Consider the following 17851-nt stretch of genomic DNA (forward strand, 5'->3'; position numbering starts at 1 on the left):
CGAAAATGTACAAAATTTTAAGTCATTTTTTTTGCGTCGCGTACAAAATTGGGAAATTCCAACCTAAATCTTACCATTTCCGGTTACAGAATTATCATTCCTTTAACTAGTAGTACTGTTTACGGTAATAATAGTGAGCAAATACAAAGTTAATTTTATGAACACTATTTGTCACTTTAGGGGATTTACGACGTTGGGTATTGAACGCTGCCGCAAAAGGCGATCAATTTATTATCAAATCATTTCCATAGTGACCGGGAAAACATTCCACAGAATCTGTGACATCAAGTCCATTATCTGATGAGTCAATATTTGTTTAAGACATTCAAACTGATACCTTGCTTTTACTGAAAATATTATTGTTATAATTATACGCTTTGAAATTTCATCATTTATCAAGTTTGTCCATATTAATATAGTTATTCGAAAGTTTCGAATGGAAGAAAACAGATATACAAAACTAGTGTATCGAAGATCTGCTAGAAAAGTGATTTTTTGACAAAAGGAGTATAGTCTTTTTCCTTTTACGCACGATAAAAAGGTGTTTTTATTTTACAAGAAATAAAATAAAGATGATTGGACAACTTTCCGGGAATAAACGACTTCGTCGCAGACTTGGTAAGCGGCATACTTGCTATATTTCATATATATAGTTGATAAAAGAATTTTAATTTATCAAAACTGATAATAATATCAAACAAATGAATTATTTGGAAAATGTATTTATAACCAGTTTCTGTACAATTTTCCTTCCAACAGTCCATTGGATTCCAAGAATATTTTCTCGGAGTTGGTAACTCCTTGACCGAGTGATTTAGGTTGTTGACTCTTATCACTCACCCCCACCTCCCCGCCAAGTTTATTGGTTCAAATCCCTTGAGAGACTTTTGATTGTTCCATGTAAGGAAACAATGTAGCTCGCATACGGAATGTCAATGATTCTACTCTGATACCCGCTCGTTGTCTGAAATAATATACAAAGGGATCACTAAGGTCTCTCTCCACAAGTAAAGCTAGGAAAGTCGCCGTGGTCATTACAATGATCAGTTCCACTTAATCCACCAATAAAACAATCAAACAAAAACTTGCTCAAAGCGGGGACCTTAAAATGTTAGGTCCAAGCTCAAAGTTAGATATGTCTGCATTATTAATATATTTTACACGTGACCAAAAAATGTTATTGTAAGAAATTATCTGCTATGCGTATTCGATGTACTACGTGACATGGTACAAAGGTCTTCCCAATTATCACCATTGCAATGTGCTAATAATAGGATTGCAATCTTTTAGAAAAGATAGATTTCATGTTCAAGTAATATTTTGCTTATGTGCAATTAATGCATTTTCAAAATTTTCACCCAAATTAGCAAGAATCTGGAGACATTCTGCTTTAAAAGGATGTACACGCTTTCTTTTCTTATTTTCACAGCGTCAGTGGTCATTTTGTATCTCTGTCAAAACATTGGGAGTGCTTTTAGCGCATCGACATCTGTGACAACAGGTAGTTCATCGGCAACCTCGATCGGAACAACTACCGCAGACATAGCAACAACAACAGCAGACGGCCAGTTTACATTTGAAGCAGCAACATCGACCACACAACACGTTACTTCTACCGTTGTGCAGACATCATCTACTGGCAATGGTTTAACATCAGATTCTGTTACTGATCAGTCTACCTCAATCGGTTCTGCGCCTTCTTCAACGTCCGGTAATGTACAATCCACGACATCACGCCACATCAGGTTCTGCGCCATCTTCAACGTCCGGCAATGTACAGTCAACAACTCTAGGTTCTGCGCCTTCTTCAACATCCGGTAATGTACAATCCACGACTTCAAGTTCTGCGCCATCTTCAACTTCCGGTAATGTACAGTCAACAACTCTAGGTTCTGCGCCATCTTCAACTTCCGGTAATGTACAATCCACGACTTCAAGTTCTGCGCAATCTTCAACTTCCGGTAATGTACAGTCAACAACTCTAGGTTCTGCGCCTTCTTCAACGTCCGGTAATGTACAATCCACGACTTCAAGTTCTGCGCAATCTTCAACTTCTGGTAATGTACAATCTACGAATTCAGGTTCTTCACAATCTTCAACTTCCGGCAACGTACAATCTTCGTCATCTTCAACTTCCGGCAACGTACAATCCACGACTTCAGAAGGTGGGCAATCTACAAATTCGATGTCAACAGTAACTACTACAATCGTAGAAAGTAAGTATCTTAAACTTTATTACAGTCAATACTTGATAATTCTATTCAATGAGACCCACACATGCAAAACATTTTACTGTTAATTTTATGATTAAAGAAAAAAAGATGCAAAACTACATAATTAAAAGTAGTATCGTGTTACATTACAGCTGTCTTCAATGTATTTAAACATTTTTCATTATTTCAGGGCTAAGTTACCATAATTTACATTTGTTTTCACCGTCTTATTTGTACATGTTAACATTCTATTCATAGTAAAAAATGCTTCATATGTTTTCTTTATCTTTAAGCAACGGTAAGTTTGGTATTAAAATCTTGTAGACTAAATGTTGTATACGTGCTATCAAAGCAACTGTTAGTTTGATATCAATACCTTGTAGATTATATCATTTAAATGTTGTATGTGAAATATTCCTTTTACTTCAAAGCAATGTTAAGTTTGATATCAATATCTTGTAGATTAAATGTTTTATGGGAAATATTCCCTTAATTTCAAAGCAATGGTAAGTTTGGTGTAAACTTATCATATATGGCAATTATATTACCTACTTTTAAGGCGGCTAGTTACGAAACGTTAGAACTTTAGGAAATAAATGCCTTTTTCTCTATGGTTTAGTTTCACTGATTTTTTTTCTATTCTCCCTTTCATTATTGAAACATACTTTTGTTTCCATTTAAAACACAATATTGCTTCCATTTAAAACATATTCTTGCTTATTGTTTATATCTTTCTTTGTTATCTTTCTGTTGTGGTTTTTACCTTTTACTGTTGTGTATGTTATCTCTGGATTCCAATGGAGCTTTGAATAAAGAAAACGTATGTAAGAGACATAATTATAAGCATGATAATTTACCAAGTAGGCATTACTAAAGTATCTCTTTCTCGGGTCAGAATGAACGGAAATAGAAAAAAAAAAACTTTTTTTTTTTTAAAAGTCCATTACATGATAACTGAAATATTTAAGCTTGGTTGGTGAACTTGCTATGCACGGCAATATGTTACAGTATTTCAGTTATAAAAGCATGCCTGTTTTAAAATGAAGATATGGCAGTGTTGTTTTTGTTTTAACACGAATCCTAATACATGTCATAAAAAGGCTTACTTTTTCTAGTTATTGGGAATCTTTGATTCTTAAACAATAAGACTAGTGTTCCGGATTGAATGCCCCTTAAGCCGGTGTTGGCGGTGAAGGTGGGGTGGGTCGGGGAGAGGGCTACAGATGTTTGCACTATCCACTTTCTCTTTTGAACAGACTCGACTTTTTTTCCTTCTTTAATGTGGAGGTATCTACCTTTTCCAGATTTTTAATGTCAAATGAGATGAGGGAATTTGTGTTTATTGTTGCATGCACCATTTGTGATTGTCTAGATCATCGCGAACAATTAAAGGCAGGAGAAATTTTAAATATTAATATAAGCGTTCTGTCTTTTTGTCAATTCAAATATCAAACATAAATATGTGATATTCCTTTTGTCTTTAGAGCGTTTTTTTAAAGATAAATATACAGTTATTAGTTTTAATGACCATACCAAAAATAACAGAACTTTACTTGTAAAACTGCCGATTTAAGACACGGTTGTATTTTAGTAGTAGATTTGAGAGTTTCTTTATATGAACCGCGTCATGACAAAACCAACATAGTGGGTTTGCGACCAGCATGGATCCAGACCAGCCTGCGCATCCGCGCAGTCTGATCAGGATCCATGCTGTTCGCTTACAAACCCTATTACAAGTAGAGAAACTGATAGAGAACAGCATGGATCCTGATCGGACTGCGCGCATGCGCAGGCTGGTCTAGATCCATGCTGGTCGCAAACGCATTACGTTGGTTTTGTCGTGGCACGACTCAATTATAATTTATAGGTCGGACCCATATCGTGCTATACGTGTGACGGAAGTAACGATGTCTGTGGACAACGCTCCAGCACTGACACGGTTAATATCTGCTCTACAGGAGAAACGTGTTGGGTAAAACAAATCAATTTCTTTTCCAATAATTACCTTCAAATGCTATATTTAATGAGTCTTTGCTAAAATTGTTGTTTTTCTGTATGTTGTTTGTTTTTGTGTGTTTGCTTTTAAAACAATTCACAAGTGTAAGCGATATAAAACTATGTATTGCAAAGTGCTTTCGTCGAAATGCAAGGAAAGAAAATTTTAGTATATGTACATGTATTATAGATTTATGTCGTTTGTTGTTATAACTGATACTAAACTCTGTCAACGTAATAATTTATTGTATTACATACCTTCCATAAAAGACCAATTTACTTTAATGGAAACTTTTGTTCAATTTACATACATGTATACTGATTAGCTGATGATCTATTCTTTTTGCACTGAAACAAGTTATGTTTGAAATTCTCTGATTTTTTTTAAAAATCTTTTTATTTTCTGTTTCTTTTTTAATAACATGTACAATGTAGGTTGTTATAATACATGTTTTTAGATGGTTTTGATGTTATATTTCAGACTAAAGTTACAATTGTCAACTCGACCGAGACCTATTCCCGATCATGTTCTAGTCAGTCGTGCACGTTCGACTACACAAGTTATTATTGCATGGACGGGGGCAATTCCATCACCGAATGTAACAAGTGCTGTGACACGACCAGATGTAACTCTGATATATACACACCTAATTCTCGTGCACCGGAAATCAACCTATCTACAGCATTTACTGTCTATATATTATCCGTGTTTATCTTAGTTCTATAAATTAGAATGTCGCTTATGACATCATATTTACATCTTCAGTACACTGTATTTACACTTCTAGGTGTATGAAAAGAAAATTTGTTTTTTGAGTAATTTAAGCTTTTAATCAAGTTTTATGTGTATACTATTCATCATTTGTTTTTCTACTAAGCTTAATGAAGTAATGTATATAAGGACCTGGTAAAATGACATTTCTAAATTACGCTAAAACCGTTGACACTTAACCCTACACATGTATATGTATAGTATTATCCAACCATTATCTACTATACTTTTAGGTGATATATTTTTCACTACCCAAGTGCTTAATTTACGTGCGTGTATAAAGCTTTCATTTTTATATCTTTCCTCCGTGAAATGAAAATACGAGTATATGTAAGTAACAAACATAAAAAACAATAACATATGTTTGCTAAATTAAAACTCTACAACCCATTCATTATTATTGACAATATCTCATAAAAAAGACATTTGCTGTCTTAGTAGTTAAGTTTTTCATTATAAAATAAAAAAGATACTTTCTTTAGCCGTCCAAGGTAATTACAAAATTGTTAAGTAAAGATTACACATTTTTTTAGAGAATGAGAAACAAGTACTGGACACTATTATAGAAGACGACATCTGTCCCCCGATTATTCCTTTTTTTAATGACTATATAGTAGCGATATTTACTTTGTTATCAACGATGCAAATCAAATGTTTGACAACCATAAAACTATGTGATTGTAAAATCTGTTTCCATGACAATCAGTACTGAACAAATTAATATTACTAAGTAAATATATCAAAGTACAATAAATGTACATGTATTACAGAAAATGGTTAAGGATTAGGCATTCAGAAGATTTGCTATTCCATTATTTGTTTGAAAAGTATACAAAAATCAATTATCAAATGAAAAATCATCAAATGAGGATTACAGTCGCCTTTCTTATGAATCAAGAAGTTTTAACATATTTTCATGTACTAATTTGCGGGAAAGAAATGACTCCAGCGAATTCAATGTATAGATTGACAAACCTGCGATTTTATCGACTCATTTCGTTTGAAACGGGACGCATTCATACGTATTCAAAGTCCAAATTAAGAATAAATTCTTCATAATGCAATATATTGTCTCAAGATTCATATGGCAGCTCAAACTCCTCACAGTGATTTGATTGGCTTTGCCTGTGCAGCGAAGCAAAGGGGGACCACTGTGTAGGAGGTTGATGGCCGCTACATTATTGTCACTTGGATTCTTAAAAGAAAAAAGTTTACAATGACAGAATATTAAAGCGACTTCATTGAGGTTATATTTGACATGATGGGACTGGGGATTTGTGTACAGATCTGATAAAGGTCTGAACAAATATATTGTGTGAAAATTCTCAGATTCCCACACCGTGAGCATGATTGTTTTTTTTATCGAGAATGAAAGAGTTGCAACGCTTTTCACTTAAATTGAGTTTGTTATCGATTTTCAATTTTATTCTAAGTATATTTGATAATACTTCATTCCTTTTTGTTTGAGATTTTTTTTCTCCATTATATGACTGTTTCGCTTGATCTATGTTAAAATGTCATTTTTTGTTTGTTTTAGGCTTTATGACCGCAATACTAGAGCTCTTTGAAGCATTATAAAAGTTTATTTTTTTAAACTTGATAACTGTTTATGATAAGAGCCTGAATTATGAAGATTGAAATACAGCTGACAATACAGCATCAGTTTTTTAAAAAGTCGCTTATAAAGACAAAAGAAACAACAACAACAATGTATGAAAATTGCAAGCGTATCGGATATATTTGGTATTTGTCATATGGAGAAGGAATTCAGAATTGTTGTTGTTTAGTGTCATTTATATAACGCTTGATGGACCCATATACTAGCAGATTACAAAAACATGTATCCAGATATTTTGGGTTCTTTTTCTTCAGCTGTAAGATATTTTTTAAATCTACAATATGTTTCGTCATTTTTTACGTTTTCCAAAGTGAGCCATTTTTACCCTGGACTCAATCTCATTACAATCAGCTCTGCTTTCGATGCTAATAACACAAGGTTGTAGAGCTTTAGCTAGGATATGATCTTAAAGCTGCATGCCTCTGGATGAGCCAATATATATATATTTTTTTAAATCAGCATTGTGATAAATGTGCTAAAATTTTAAGTAAAGTAAACATATTCACGATCCAATCCATGTTATATGCAATTAATAACTGACTTCACAGTATTTATCAGAATATTTTTCCTGCGTGACTAACGCAGTAAGCATTATTATACATATTCTGACATATTTTTGGTAATTTTCATAGCGATTTAGTGCCGTTTGCAATGTATAAATTATTTTTAGCTCACCTGAGCATATGCTAAGGGCGAGCTATTAGGATCACTCTTCGTCCGTCGTCTGTCGTCCGTCGTATGTCGTCCGTTGTCCGTTCACACTTTTAAAACGACATCTCCTCTGAAACCATAAGGCAGATCATAATGAAACTTCACAGGGATGTTCCTTGTGTGAAGCCTTAACAAATTGTTCAAAGAATTCCATTCCATGCAGAACTCTGGTTGCCATGGCAACCAAAAGAAAAATCTTAAAATATCTTCTTCTAACAACCCCAAAGAGCTAGAGCTTAGATTTTTGGCATGAAACATCTTCTGGTGAGTGTCTACCAAGTTTGTTCAAATAAAAGCCCTTGGGTCAAAATTGGCCCCGCCCCAGGGGGTCATTGATTTTCCCGATATGCATATAGTAAAAACTTTAAAAAAATCTTCTTTTAAAGAACCAAAAGAGCTAGAGCTAAGATATTTAGCATGAAACATCTTCTAATGGGTGTCTACCAAGTTTGTTCAAATAAAAACCCTGGGGTCAAAATTGGCCCCGCCCCAGGGGGTCATTGATTTTCCCTTTATGCATATAGTAAAAACTTAAAAAATCTTCTTTTAAAGAACCAAAAGAGCTAGAGCTAAGGTATTTAGCATGAAACACCTTCTAATAGATGTCTACCAAGTTTGTTCAAATAAAAGCCCTTGGGTCAAAATTGGCCCTGCCCCAGGGGGTCATTGATTTTCCCTATATACATATAGTAAAAACTTTAAAAAAATCTTCTTTTAAAGAACCAAAAGAGCTAGAGCTAAGATATTTAGCATGAAACATCTTCTAATGGGTGTCTACCAAGTTTGTTCAAATAAAAGCCCTGGGTTCAAAATTGGCCCGCCCCAGGGGGTCATTGATTTTCCCTTTATGCATATAGTAAAAACTTAAAAAATCTTCTTTTAAAGAACCAAAAGAGCTGGAGCTAAGGTATTTAGCATGAAACACCTTCTAATAGATGTCTACCAAGTTTGTTTAAATAAAAGCCATTGGGTCAAAATTGGCCCTGCCCCAGGGGGTCATTGATTTTCCCTATATACATATAGTAAAAACTTTAAAAATCTTCTTTTAAAGAACCCAAAGAGCTAGAGCTAAGATATTTAGCATGAAACATCTTCTAATGGGTGTCTACCAAGTTTGTTTAAATAAAAGCCCTGGGGTCAAAATTGGCCCCGCCCCAGGGGGTCATTGATTTTCCCCATATGCATATAGTAAAAACTTAAAAATCTTCTTTTAAAGAACCCAAAGAGCTAGAGCTAAGATATTTTGTAGATATTTAGTATGAAACATGTTCTAATGGATGTCTACCAAGTTTGTTCAAATAAGAGCCCTGGGGTCAAAATTGGCCCAACCCAGGGGGTCATTGATTTTTCAAATTTCCTTATATGTGTATAGGAAAAACTTAAAAAATCTTCTTTGGAAAAAACCAAATAGCTAGAGTTTAGATATTGAGCATGAAACATCTTCTAGTGAGTGTCTACAAAGTTTGTTCAAATAAAAGCCCTGGGGTCAAAATTGGCCCCACCCCGGAGGTCATTCGTTTTCCCTATATGTGTAAAACTATAGCAAAAATTAAAAAATCTTCTTTGAAAAAACTCAAATAGCTAGAGTTTAGATATTAAGCACGAAGCATCTTCTAGTGAGTGTCTTCAAATTTTGTTCAAATAAAAGCCATGGAGTCAAACTTGGCCCGCCCCAGGGGACATTGATTTTCCTTATACGAGTATAGCAAAAACTTAAAAATCTTCTTTGAAAAAACCCGAATAGCTAGAGTTTAGATATTAAGCATGAAACATTTTCTAGTAAGTGTCTACAAATAGTGTTCAAATAAAAGCCCTGGGGTCAAAACTGCCCCTGCCCCAGGTGTGTCATTGTTTTTAACTATATGTGTAAAGAAAAAACTTAAAAAAATCTTCTTTTAAAAAACCCAACAAACTAGACCTTAGATGTTTAGCATGAAACATTTTCTAATGGTTGTCTACCAAGTTTGTTCAAATAAAAGCCCCGGGGTTTAAACTGGCCCCGCTCCGGGGGCCTATGTACAGGTGAGCGACATCAGGGCCATCATGGCCCTCTTGTCTTTGTTTACCTGTCATTTTTTTACTTTTTTATGCATTTGAAAATATCATGAAAATTAGCATGAAGCTGGAGGCATGCTGCTCCAAAAAGTGTTTTTTTAAAATGTAATTGTTTTGATTTTTGTCATCAGGCGTTAACCAGTTCAAAACAATATTGTGAATTATTCCATTATTATCTAACCTTTCAAAGATTTCATTAATCTTGGGTACCGGCCCCTTAATCTATGTTTACAATAAGAAGCTAAAAACCAGACACTGATTTCTTTGATTCGTTTACTTGAAATTATTCATGCTAAATAAAACATTTAAATTTGTATCACCTGTAATTAGTTACGGGTCTTTTGAGAATAAAAAGACACTTCTGTATTGATTTGTACGTAAAGCCGTTTTACCATGCTGATTGCAAAATATGAAGTGCAAATATTGCTGCACAAAGAATAAGCTTATAGAATGTGCCTATAAGCGTATAACTTCTTACACAATCGGACTAAAATAAATCTATGGGGAAAAACGAGTGTTTCAAAAAATGTCAAATGGTAAAATGACACATACTATATGCTTTTGTATATAATTTAAACTTTGTACACTTATATGTTACCTTCTTAAAATAAAGTTTTATTATTATTACATTTTGTATTATTATGTATACTCATCCCTCGTTCGCACAATTCGTATACGGTATACGTTACATTTGAGCCGCGCCACGACAAAACCAACATAGTGCGTTTGTGACCAGCATGTATCCAGACCAGCCTGCGCATCCGCGCAGTCTGATCAGGATCCATGCTATAACAAGTAGAGAAACTGATAGCGAACAGCATGGATCCTGATCAGACTGCGCGGATGCGCAGGTTGATCTGGATCCATGATGGTCGCAAACCCATTATGTTGGTTTTGTCGTGACGCTGCTCATTTCAAGAACGTTTTGAGTCTGTTTGTCTTTTTTTTTCAATGAAAAATAGATAGAAAAGAAACACAGCTGCAATAGTTTGTTTGTGCAATGAAGTTAAAGGCCCATTAAACCTCAAAAAATGATATTACATTTATTTCTCAAAAACACTATTCTAAAATAAAGTTTAATATGTATATAAGTTTCCATTTTTAACAGATCTATGCAGATATATATTTGGTGTATATTTTACCCTTCGTCCCTGCTCAAACAGCAAAACACATTTTTGTACATGCTTCATATTTTATCATGATGCTATTTTCTGCAAATTAAATGCAATTAACTTGTAGGTAAATTCACCCCAGTCTTTTACCTGTTATTTCACATCTTACTGGAACAAAAAATCATGTTTAACTGGGCTTGTATATTTATCAGGACTGAATAGCATCAGCAAAAAGTAAACACACACATATACAACATATCCAAATCTTTGTCAGTCAATACTTTCATTTCCCATCAATACATATAAATATTCATAAAATAACACCATGCTTTTCTTGTACACACTATTTTTTCACAGCTTTTTCAAATCACTTTTTATTAAGAAGTACGTCAAGAGATCATCTTGGTAATTTATAATGGATTATCTGGACAAAACAACCTTTTGGACTAGACCTCCTAAAAGGTTGAACTGACATTGACCTTAAGGTTTAAATGACCTTGACAGTCAAGGTCAAAATTATTGAATTTTGGTAAAATTTATTTTTGTTATTTATGTACGGATTTGATTTATACTTGGACAAAACAAGCCTTTCTACCAAACGAACATATTGAATAATTCAGATTTGACCTTGACCTTTAACTAACATTGACTGTCAATGTCAAATTAATGAAATTCTTTTATTGTATTCTATTTAGCAATAAGATTTAAAAACCTTGTGCACAGTTTTAGATGTAAAATTGAACTTTTATATCAGCTGACTTGGATTTTGATGAAGTGACCTACTTTTGAACTTTGATATAAGGTGACCTAGAAAATTTGCCAAAGTGACCTACTTTCTGGTCCTTTGGTATACAGCTATGGATTTTGGACCATGTGCACAGTTTTAGATGTAAAATTGATCTTTGATATCTGCTGACCTAGATAATTTAACGAAGTGACTTTTTTCCTTTGATGTAGAGCAATGTGTACAGTTTTAAATGTAAAATTGAACTTTGATATAAACTGACCTAGATTTAAATGAAGTGAACTAAATGACCTACTTTCTTATATTTTGATGAACAATTTCAGGTGAAAAAATTGAACATCATGGATTAAATTTTTCAAAAAGGAATAACTTTTTTTTTGCTTTCATTTTTAAAAAATTTGTTTACCCCTTTTATTTGTTTGCACTAAAGAAGTTTAAATAAAGTCAAGCGTTGCCACTGCCCGGCGGTGGCTTTTGTTTTCATTTATTTACATATTTCATTTGATCGATAGTTGATTCCTTTAATCAGAAGATATAACATTAATACAAATTAAATATTTATTTTACCGTAAAAATTGTCTTGAGTAAAAATTGGCGACAGTTGAATTTTGTGAGTGTTTTTTCCCGGTAATTATTTTACATAATTTATTTGATTGATAGTTGATTTCCTTATTTACAATTCATAGCTTTGCAACATTTGTACCTAGGAAGATTTCTTTTAACTAGACAAGATCAGGGCGTGTCATTCTTCGCACATTTAAAGGAAAAGTTAATGACAAATGTCTGGCAAATAAAGTTCACAGAATACAAGAAGGCGTCAAACAATTATTTCCATAGCGACAGGAAAATCATTGAAAGAGAATCAATTTGGTGATGAGTATATAATGAAATTAAATCATTAAAACTGATAACTTCTTATTGCAGTTGAACATTTACATACGTATAGTCTTTATTTAGAAAAAAATATCGTAAACAATTGAATGGGAGAAATATAAGCATATTAGATCTAGTAATACAAGGCTCCGCTTAAACAGCAAACAGTCAAACACAGTTTCGTACTTCTGGGAAAATGGTTGGTAAACTTTGCTGGAATGACAGAGTCTCAAGCAGATTTGGTAAGCAGAACATTTGTTTAGTAACTGAAAATTAACTCTTTAATCAAGTGATATAACTTAATCAAAGCTATATTTTTGAAATTCTTGATGAAGTATATCCAATTGTGTTGAAAGATAATATATTTTTCAAAGAGGAACAAAACGCGTTAATACGATGTTTAAACTTATCGTTTAACATTTGTGGGTGTACAAAAATTAAAAAAAAATAAAGTTGAATTTGGAAAGAATGTATGAAATAATTTATTCGCAAGATTGAAAATTTTTTGCAGAAGCACAAACTGTAGTTGTGGTCGAGAAATACATGTTAACTTTATAGGAGATAGATATGTAAAAATATTTTTGGAAACTATTTTTTTGTAGATGATTTTTGGAACTAAAAGACATTAACATAAATTTTCCACGATTATTGGTACACAGTATCTATTTTCATAACCATTTGGGCTTATTCTCTAGATTTTTTTAACTGAACAATCTGTTATATGTACGTTATATTCAATACCAACCGGGACTGTATACGTAAGTTAAATCATTTGAGCCGCGTCAGGACAAAACCAACGTAATGCGTTTGCGACCAGCATGGATCCAGACCAGCCTGCGCATCCGCGCAGTCTGATCAGGATCCATGTTGTTCGCTATCAGTTTTGCTACTTGTAATAGGGTTGGTAAGCGAACAGCATGGATCCTGATCAGACTGCACGGATGCGCAGGCTGGGTTGGATCCATGCTGGTCGCAAACGCATTATGTTGGTTTTGTCGTGACGCGGCTCATTTGATTTCTCTTTCTTTTCTACATTATTTACAGAATGGTTCATGCATCTATGTTTGTCAATGAAAAGAGAACATTGAATATATATCATTATACATGCTGGATATTATATGGTTATATTGTAATTAAAAAAAAACCCATAAAAACGATTTCTAAAAACGAGTTCTTTAAACTATTACCGTGTCAGTAGCCTTTGGTAAAACCATTTCAACAATGAATTTACTGTTAAAACAAGTTATCTTTTTAAATTAGGGACACAGTTGCAGTTGCAAGTAAAGATGCCACAATGTTTTTCTTTCTTGTTTTAATGCGTTCAGTACCATGAAGAGGAGCACAGTGTCTAGTAAAAAATACGTTTTGCAATATGCTTATAACTGGACAATATTTTAAATAAATAGCAATGCTTTAATGTCTTTTAATCAAAGCATGTAAACATTGTTGTTTCTATTTAAAGCGGTAGTCATCGTTCTGCATCTTTGTCAACACATAGGGAGTTCTTTTCCTCCAAATCCAGAACCAGGAAGTGTGACACCTTGGGCCAACAATTCTACATCTCCCGGAAACACACAGTCCACGACTTTTCTTACGGGCGGTTTTATACCAAATGTTAGGCAACCAGGTCCTGACCCTGGACGTCTGCCAGGTGACAACAACGACGATCAGGCTTATTACAGTACCACAGGCAGTTCTCAAGCGTATGGTAGTACAACGATGTATTTTATATCTACTGAGTCTAGAAGTTCGATTTCAACTGAAAGTATGTCAAGTAAGTTTATAAAGGAACTCGTATACGTATATGATCCATACACAAAACCATGAAAGGCCGTCTAAAATCAGTTCGACTTCCTGCAAAATGTGAAGGACGACATTCTGTAAAATTTACAGGAAGGAATTGAATATAAGTAGAATTTTGATTGGAATTTTTTAAAACTCAAACTGAAACATGGGAATCCCATTGGCCATTCTAAAATAAGTAAAATGATATAAAGGCTCTTTCTGAAATGGTTTACGTAATCTTTAATTATTGATCTAAAAGGGGAGTTTCGAAAACGAACTTTTTTTAAAAAGTTTCTCAGATTTTTCAGTTCTTTCACGTTTTATATAAAATTTTCAGATATTTAAGTTTAAATCGATTTTCCATGGTGGCTGATTTAGATTACGCAGTTAGAAGTCTAAAATTACATTCAGAATTATGCATATTACTTAATAAATTCTGTTTCAGTCTAAAGCGACGAGGGTTAAAATGAATTGGAATAGGAATGAAATTATAAGAATCAGTGTATGTTTTGTACGTGATGGCGTCTTCGATCTTTGCTTAAGAAATAACATCGGCCTGAGAGGTGTATATCGGCTATTTAACACCGGTTTGGAGTTTTAATGCGTAGGAATTGACCACGAAGGCCGTTCGTTTTTTAAAAGAAGTTTGTTTTAGTTTTTACTATACACATATAGTTTTAAAAACAATGACACCCCTGGGGCCGGGCCAGTTTTAACTTAACTCTAGCTATTTGGTTTTGTTCAAAGAAGATAATTAAGTTTTTGCTATACACATATAAGGAAAACCAATGTCCCCCTGGGCGGGGCCAACTTTGACCGCATGGCTTTTATTTGAACAAACTTTGTAGACACTCACTAGAAGATGTTACATGCTTAATATCTAAACTCTAGCTATTTGGGTTTTTTCAAAGAAGATTTTTTTTTAAGTTTTTGCTATACAGGAAAATCAATGGTCCCCGGGGCGGGGCCAATTTTGACCCCAGGGCTTTTATTTGAACAAAGTTTGTAGACACTCACTAGAAAATGTTTCATGCTTAGTATCTAAACTCTAGCTATTTGGGTTTTTCAAAGAAGATTTTTTAAGTTTTTGATATACACATAAAAGGAAAATCAATGACCCCCAGGGTGGGGCCAATTTCGACCCCAATGCTCTTATTTGAACAAACTTGGTAGACATCCATTTGAACATGTTTCATGCTAAATACCTTAGCTCTAGCTCTTTGGGTTCTTTTTACTATATGCATATAGGGAAAATCAAAGACCGTCTGGGGCGGGGCCAATTTTGACCCCAGGGCTTTTATTTGAACAAACTTGGTAGACACCCATTAGAAGAAAATTCATGCTAAATATCTTACCTCTAACTCTTTGGGTTCTTTAAAAGAAGATTTTTAAAGTTTTTACTATATGCATATCGGGAAAATCAATGACCCCCTGGGGTAAGGCCAATTTAATTTCAACAAACTTAGTAGACACTCACTAGAAGATGTTTTATGCTAAATATCTAAGCTCTAGCTCTTTGTTTTTTTAAAAAGAAGTTCTTGCGGTTGCCATGGCAACCAGAGTTCTGCATAGAATTCTTTGAACATTTTTTAAAGGTGACCACCAAAGGAACATTCCTGTGAATTTTGGATGAAATTGGCTTAGTGGCATATGAGGAGATATCATTTAAAGTAAAAGTTTACGGACGACGGACGGACGGACGCCGGACGAAAAGCGATCACAAAAGCTCACCCTGTCACTTTGTGAGCTAAAAAACTGATTTGACACATGAAAACTTCGGTCGAAGAGTAATTGGCCCATGTGATTCTCCGATAAACAGCCAAATCTAGATTATTGGGTGTTTTGTTCTGGGTCGCTTCTATGTCGTATAGGGGAGATATTGCCCATACATAAACTAGCACAGTAAAACAACTCGTAACTTACAGCCGTTCTGTGAACCCTGCATAATACATACTGTTTGTGATCACAACTTTGAATTTGCACAAGTAATAAACTGACACTATTATATCATTAAACAGACACTGTGAACATTTCTGCATGAATGCAAAAATTCGAAATGATTTTTCAAGTAAACGCAAATTTACCTCAGCCAAGTATCTTGTTTACAGATATTTCTTGTTTAACTTGATTGTTTTAGAAGCTATATGCTTATAGACACACTTAAGAATCCATACCTAGAAGCGATCGACCAGTACTAAGCATGAGCGTAAAGTTTCCCTGACAAGGCTAGAGCTTGTACGTTATCAGCTATTCTTACTTTTTAAATTAATAGCCGCTCGTTCACGCTGCCACATGAGATTTTGGTTATTACAAGATTCAATGGAAACATTTATATTCATATTATATGTATTCATACATTTTTTGATGTTTGTATATTTAATCTGAAGGAAGGGTAAGTTTAATGTTGTTATTAGAATATATGTCTCCAAGTGCTTTCATTGTAGTTATTAAATATATGTTCTTCAATACATGAAGAATTAAAGTCGTATACGAAACTGTTGAACGCGTAAATAGAAGTGGTCAACAGCCGTCTTTAGAAAAGAAACAAACTAACTTTTAAACATTTTACAACCCAACTTATCTAAGAACATTAAACAGCGTTTAAAACACTAAAATAAAATTTAAATCAGGTCAGTGCGTAGCACACTCGTATTGCATGTCTTATGGAAACTAATTTTTGTTGTTGCTTTTACGAGTATTTTCTACCAACAAAGTTAAGACTATTCCTGTCTTTTTGACATACATTTTGGGGCATATATATATATAAATAGTAAGCTATCTAGAGTTAATTAATTCACTTTATTATGTGTACACCTAAAAAAAATCATAATTTTCTTTACATATTCAGAAATTAGCAAAACTAAACTGTTTCTTCCCTTTTTCGATTCTTCTTTCCATTTTATAAGGCGGCTGAATGAAAAAATAATTGTCTTATTCTTTTTTTTAGTCTATAAAAATGATATTTGGTGAACCTTTCCTATAAAACTTATTAAATTATAATATCAGAATAAGCATGTTTTACTACTTTTATTGTGTCACTTTTAAATGTCGTAGTTCGGTTGTAGAGTTTCAAATCATTGTGAAAGAAATCAGCTGATAGGGCATATTTAGAAGAAAGAAGATATATATGATAAGTGTGTTAAAGTGTATATATATTTAAAAGCGCCGTTATCCTGAAAGCTTTTCATGAACTATGTTTTAAGAGGGTTTCCCCATTCGCTAAACTATTCCAGGTTAAGTGTTACTTAGATTAACACAAATAAGTTTCATGGCAATAACCAATATATTGCTGTTTCGTCATATTTAGTTTGTTATCCCGCCCCGTATACACAATTAACGGTCTCAATATCAGATTTAGATACTGTTCCCTGATAAAAACCAGCTTCTGAATGTTTCTACGCTTTTACGTGAAAGAAATAAGTAGATTTGAATTTTAGCCAGATTGAAATACAAGATTGTTCAGATTTTTACTTTATGGTCTGGGCTGCGTTTCATAGAAAGTTCTAAGTGTATCCGAAGTCCTAGGATTTAAGACAAACTATAGGACTAATGAAGGACGTTTCAATATATAATTTTATCTTAGTAAAAGTTTTTTTACTTTTATTTATTAAATTATCTTCAGAAAGATACAATGGCACGTGCTTCGATCCCTAGTATTCATCTGCATCGCAAACACAGGAGACACAAGTTGAGACAATTTCTTTGAAACAAAGTATCTCAGTTTTGGTCTTAACTTTCAATGAAACGCAAACCTGATTCTCAGCCGCATCCATAGGACTTTTCTTGTAATGTTTATTTACCATCCTTGTAGATGTGTTTTACAGGAGATAAAAAATGTACAATTGATAAACGCTCCTGATGCATGAATTTCAAGAGACTATAAAAGTTGATGAAATATTTGTTAACATAAAAATTCGATTGCCGCACTGAAAATCATGTAAGTCGTTTCACGAAATTGCAACTATTTAAACT

At 33.6% G+C, this 17851-nt stretch overlaps 2 protein-coding genes across 2 annotated transcripts; both read left to right on the forward strand.

Annotated features, from left to right (window-relative positions):
* Positions 1 to 28: 28 nt before the first annotated feature.
* Positions 29 to 1821, forward strand: LOC132760129 (uncharacterized). Its single transcript, XM_060752035.1, has 2 exons — positions 29 to 618; positions 1430 to 1821. Exons 1-2 carry the CDS (start codon positions 573 to 575, stop codon positions 1819 to 1821), a joined length of 438 nt encoding a protein of 145 aa, XP_060608018.1. The 5' UTR covers positions 29 to 572.
* Positions 1822 to 12208: 10387 nt separating this feature from the next.
* Positions 12209 to 13952, forward strand: LOC132760140 (uncharacterized). The gene is made up of 2 exons (XM_060752048.1): positions 12209 to 12336; positions 13557 to 13952. The coding sequence occupies exons 1-2, from the start codon at positions 12291 to 12293 to the stop codon at positions 13919 to 13921; spliced, it is 411 nt and encodes a 136-aa protein (XP_060608031.1). The 5' UTR covers positions 12209 to 12290; the 3' UTR covers positions 13922 to 13952.
* Positions 13953 to 17851: the final 3899 nt, after the last annotated feature.

This window comes from Ruditapes philippinarum, unplaced genomic scaffold, assembly GCF_026571515.1.
Source record: "Ruditapes philippinarum isolate M1 unplaced genomic scaffold, ASM2657151v2 ctg3111_1_1_1_1, whole genome shotgun sequence".
Lineage (NCBI taxonomy): Eukaryota > Metazoa > Mollusca > Bivalvia > Venerida > Veneridae > Ruditapes > Ruditapes philippinarum.

Excerpts from the sequence above, each read along its gene's own strand:
- LOC132760140 (XM_060752048.1), top strand. The coding sequence starts at position 12,291 with ATGGTTGGTAAACTTTGCTGGAATGACAGAGTCTCAAGCAGATTTG. Across the intron at positions 12,337-13,556 it reads CAGAGTCTCAAGCAGATTTG|CGGTAGTCATCGTTCTGCAT; the intron begins GTAAGCAGAACA and ends TTCTATTTAAAG.
- LOC132760129 (XM_060752035.1), top strand. The coding sequence starts at position 573 with ATGATTGGACAACTTTCCGGGAATAAACGACTTCGTCGCAGACTTG. Across the intron at positions 619-1,429 it reads ACGACTTCGTCGCAGACTTG|CGTCAGTGGTCATTTTGTAT; the intron begins GTAAGCGGCATA and ends TTATTTTCACAG.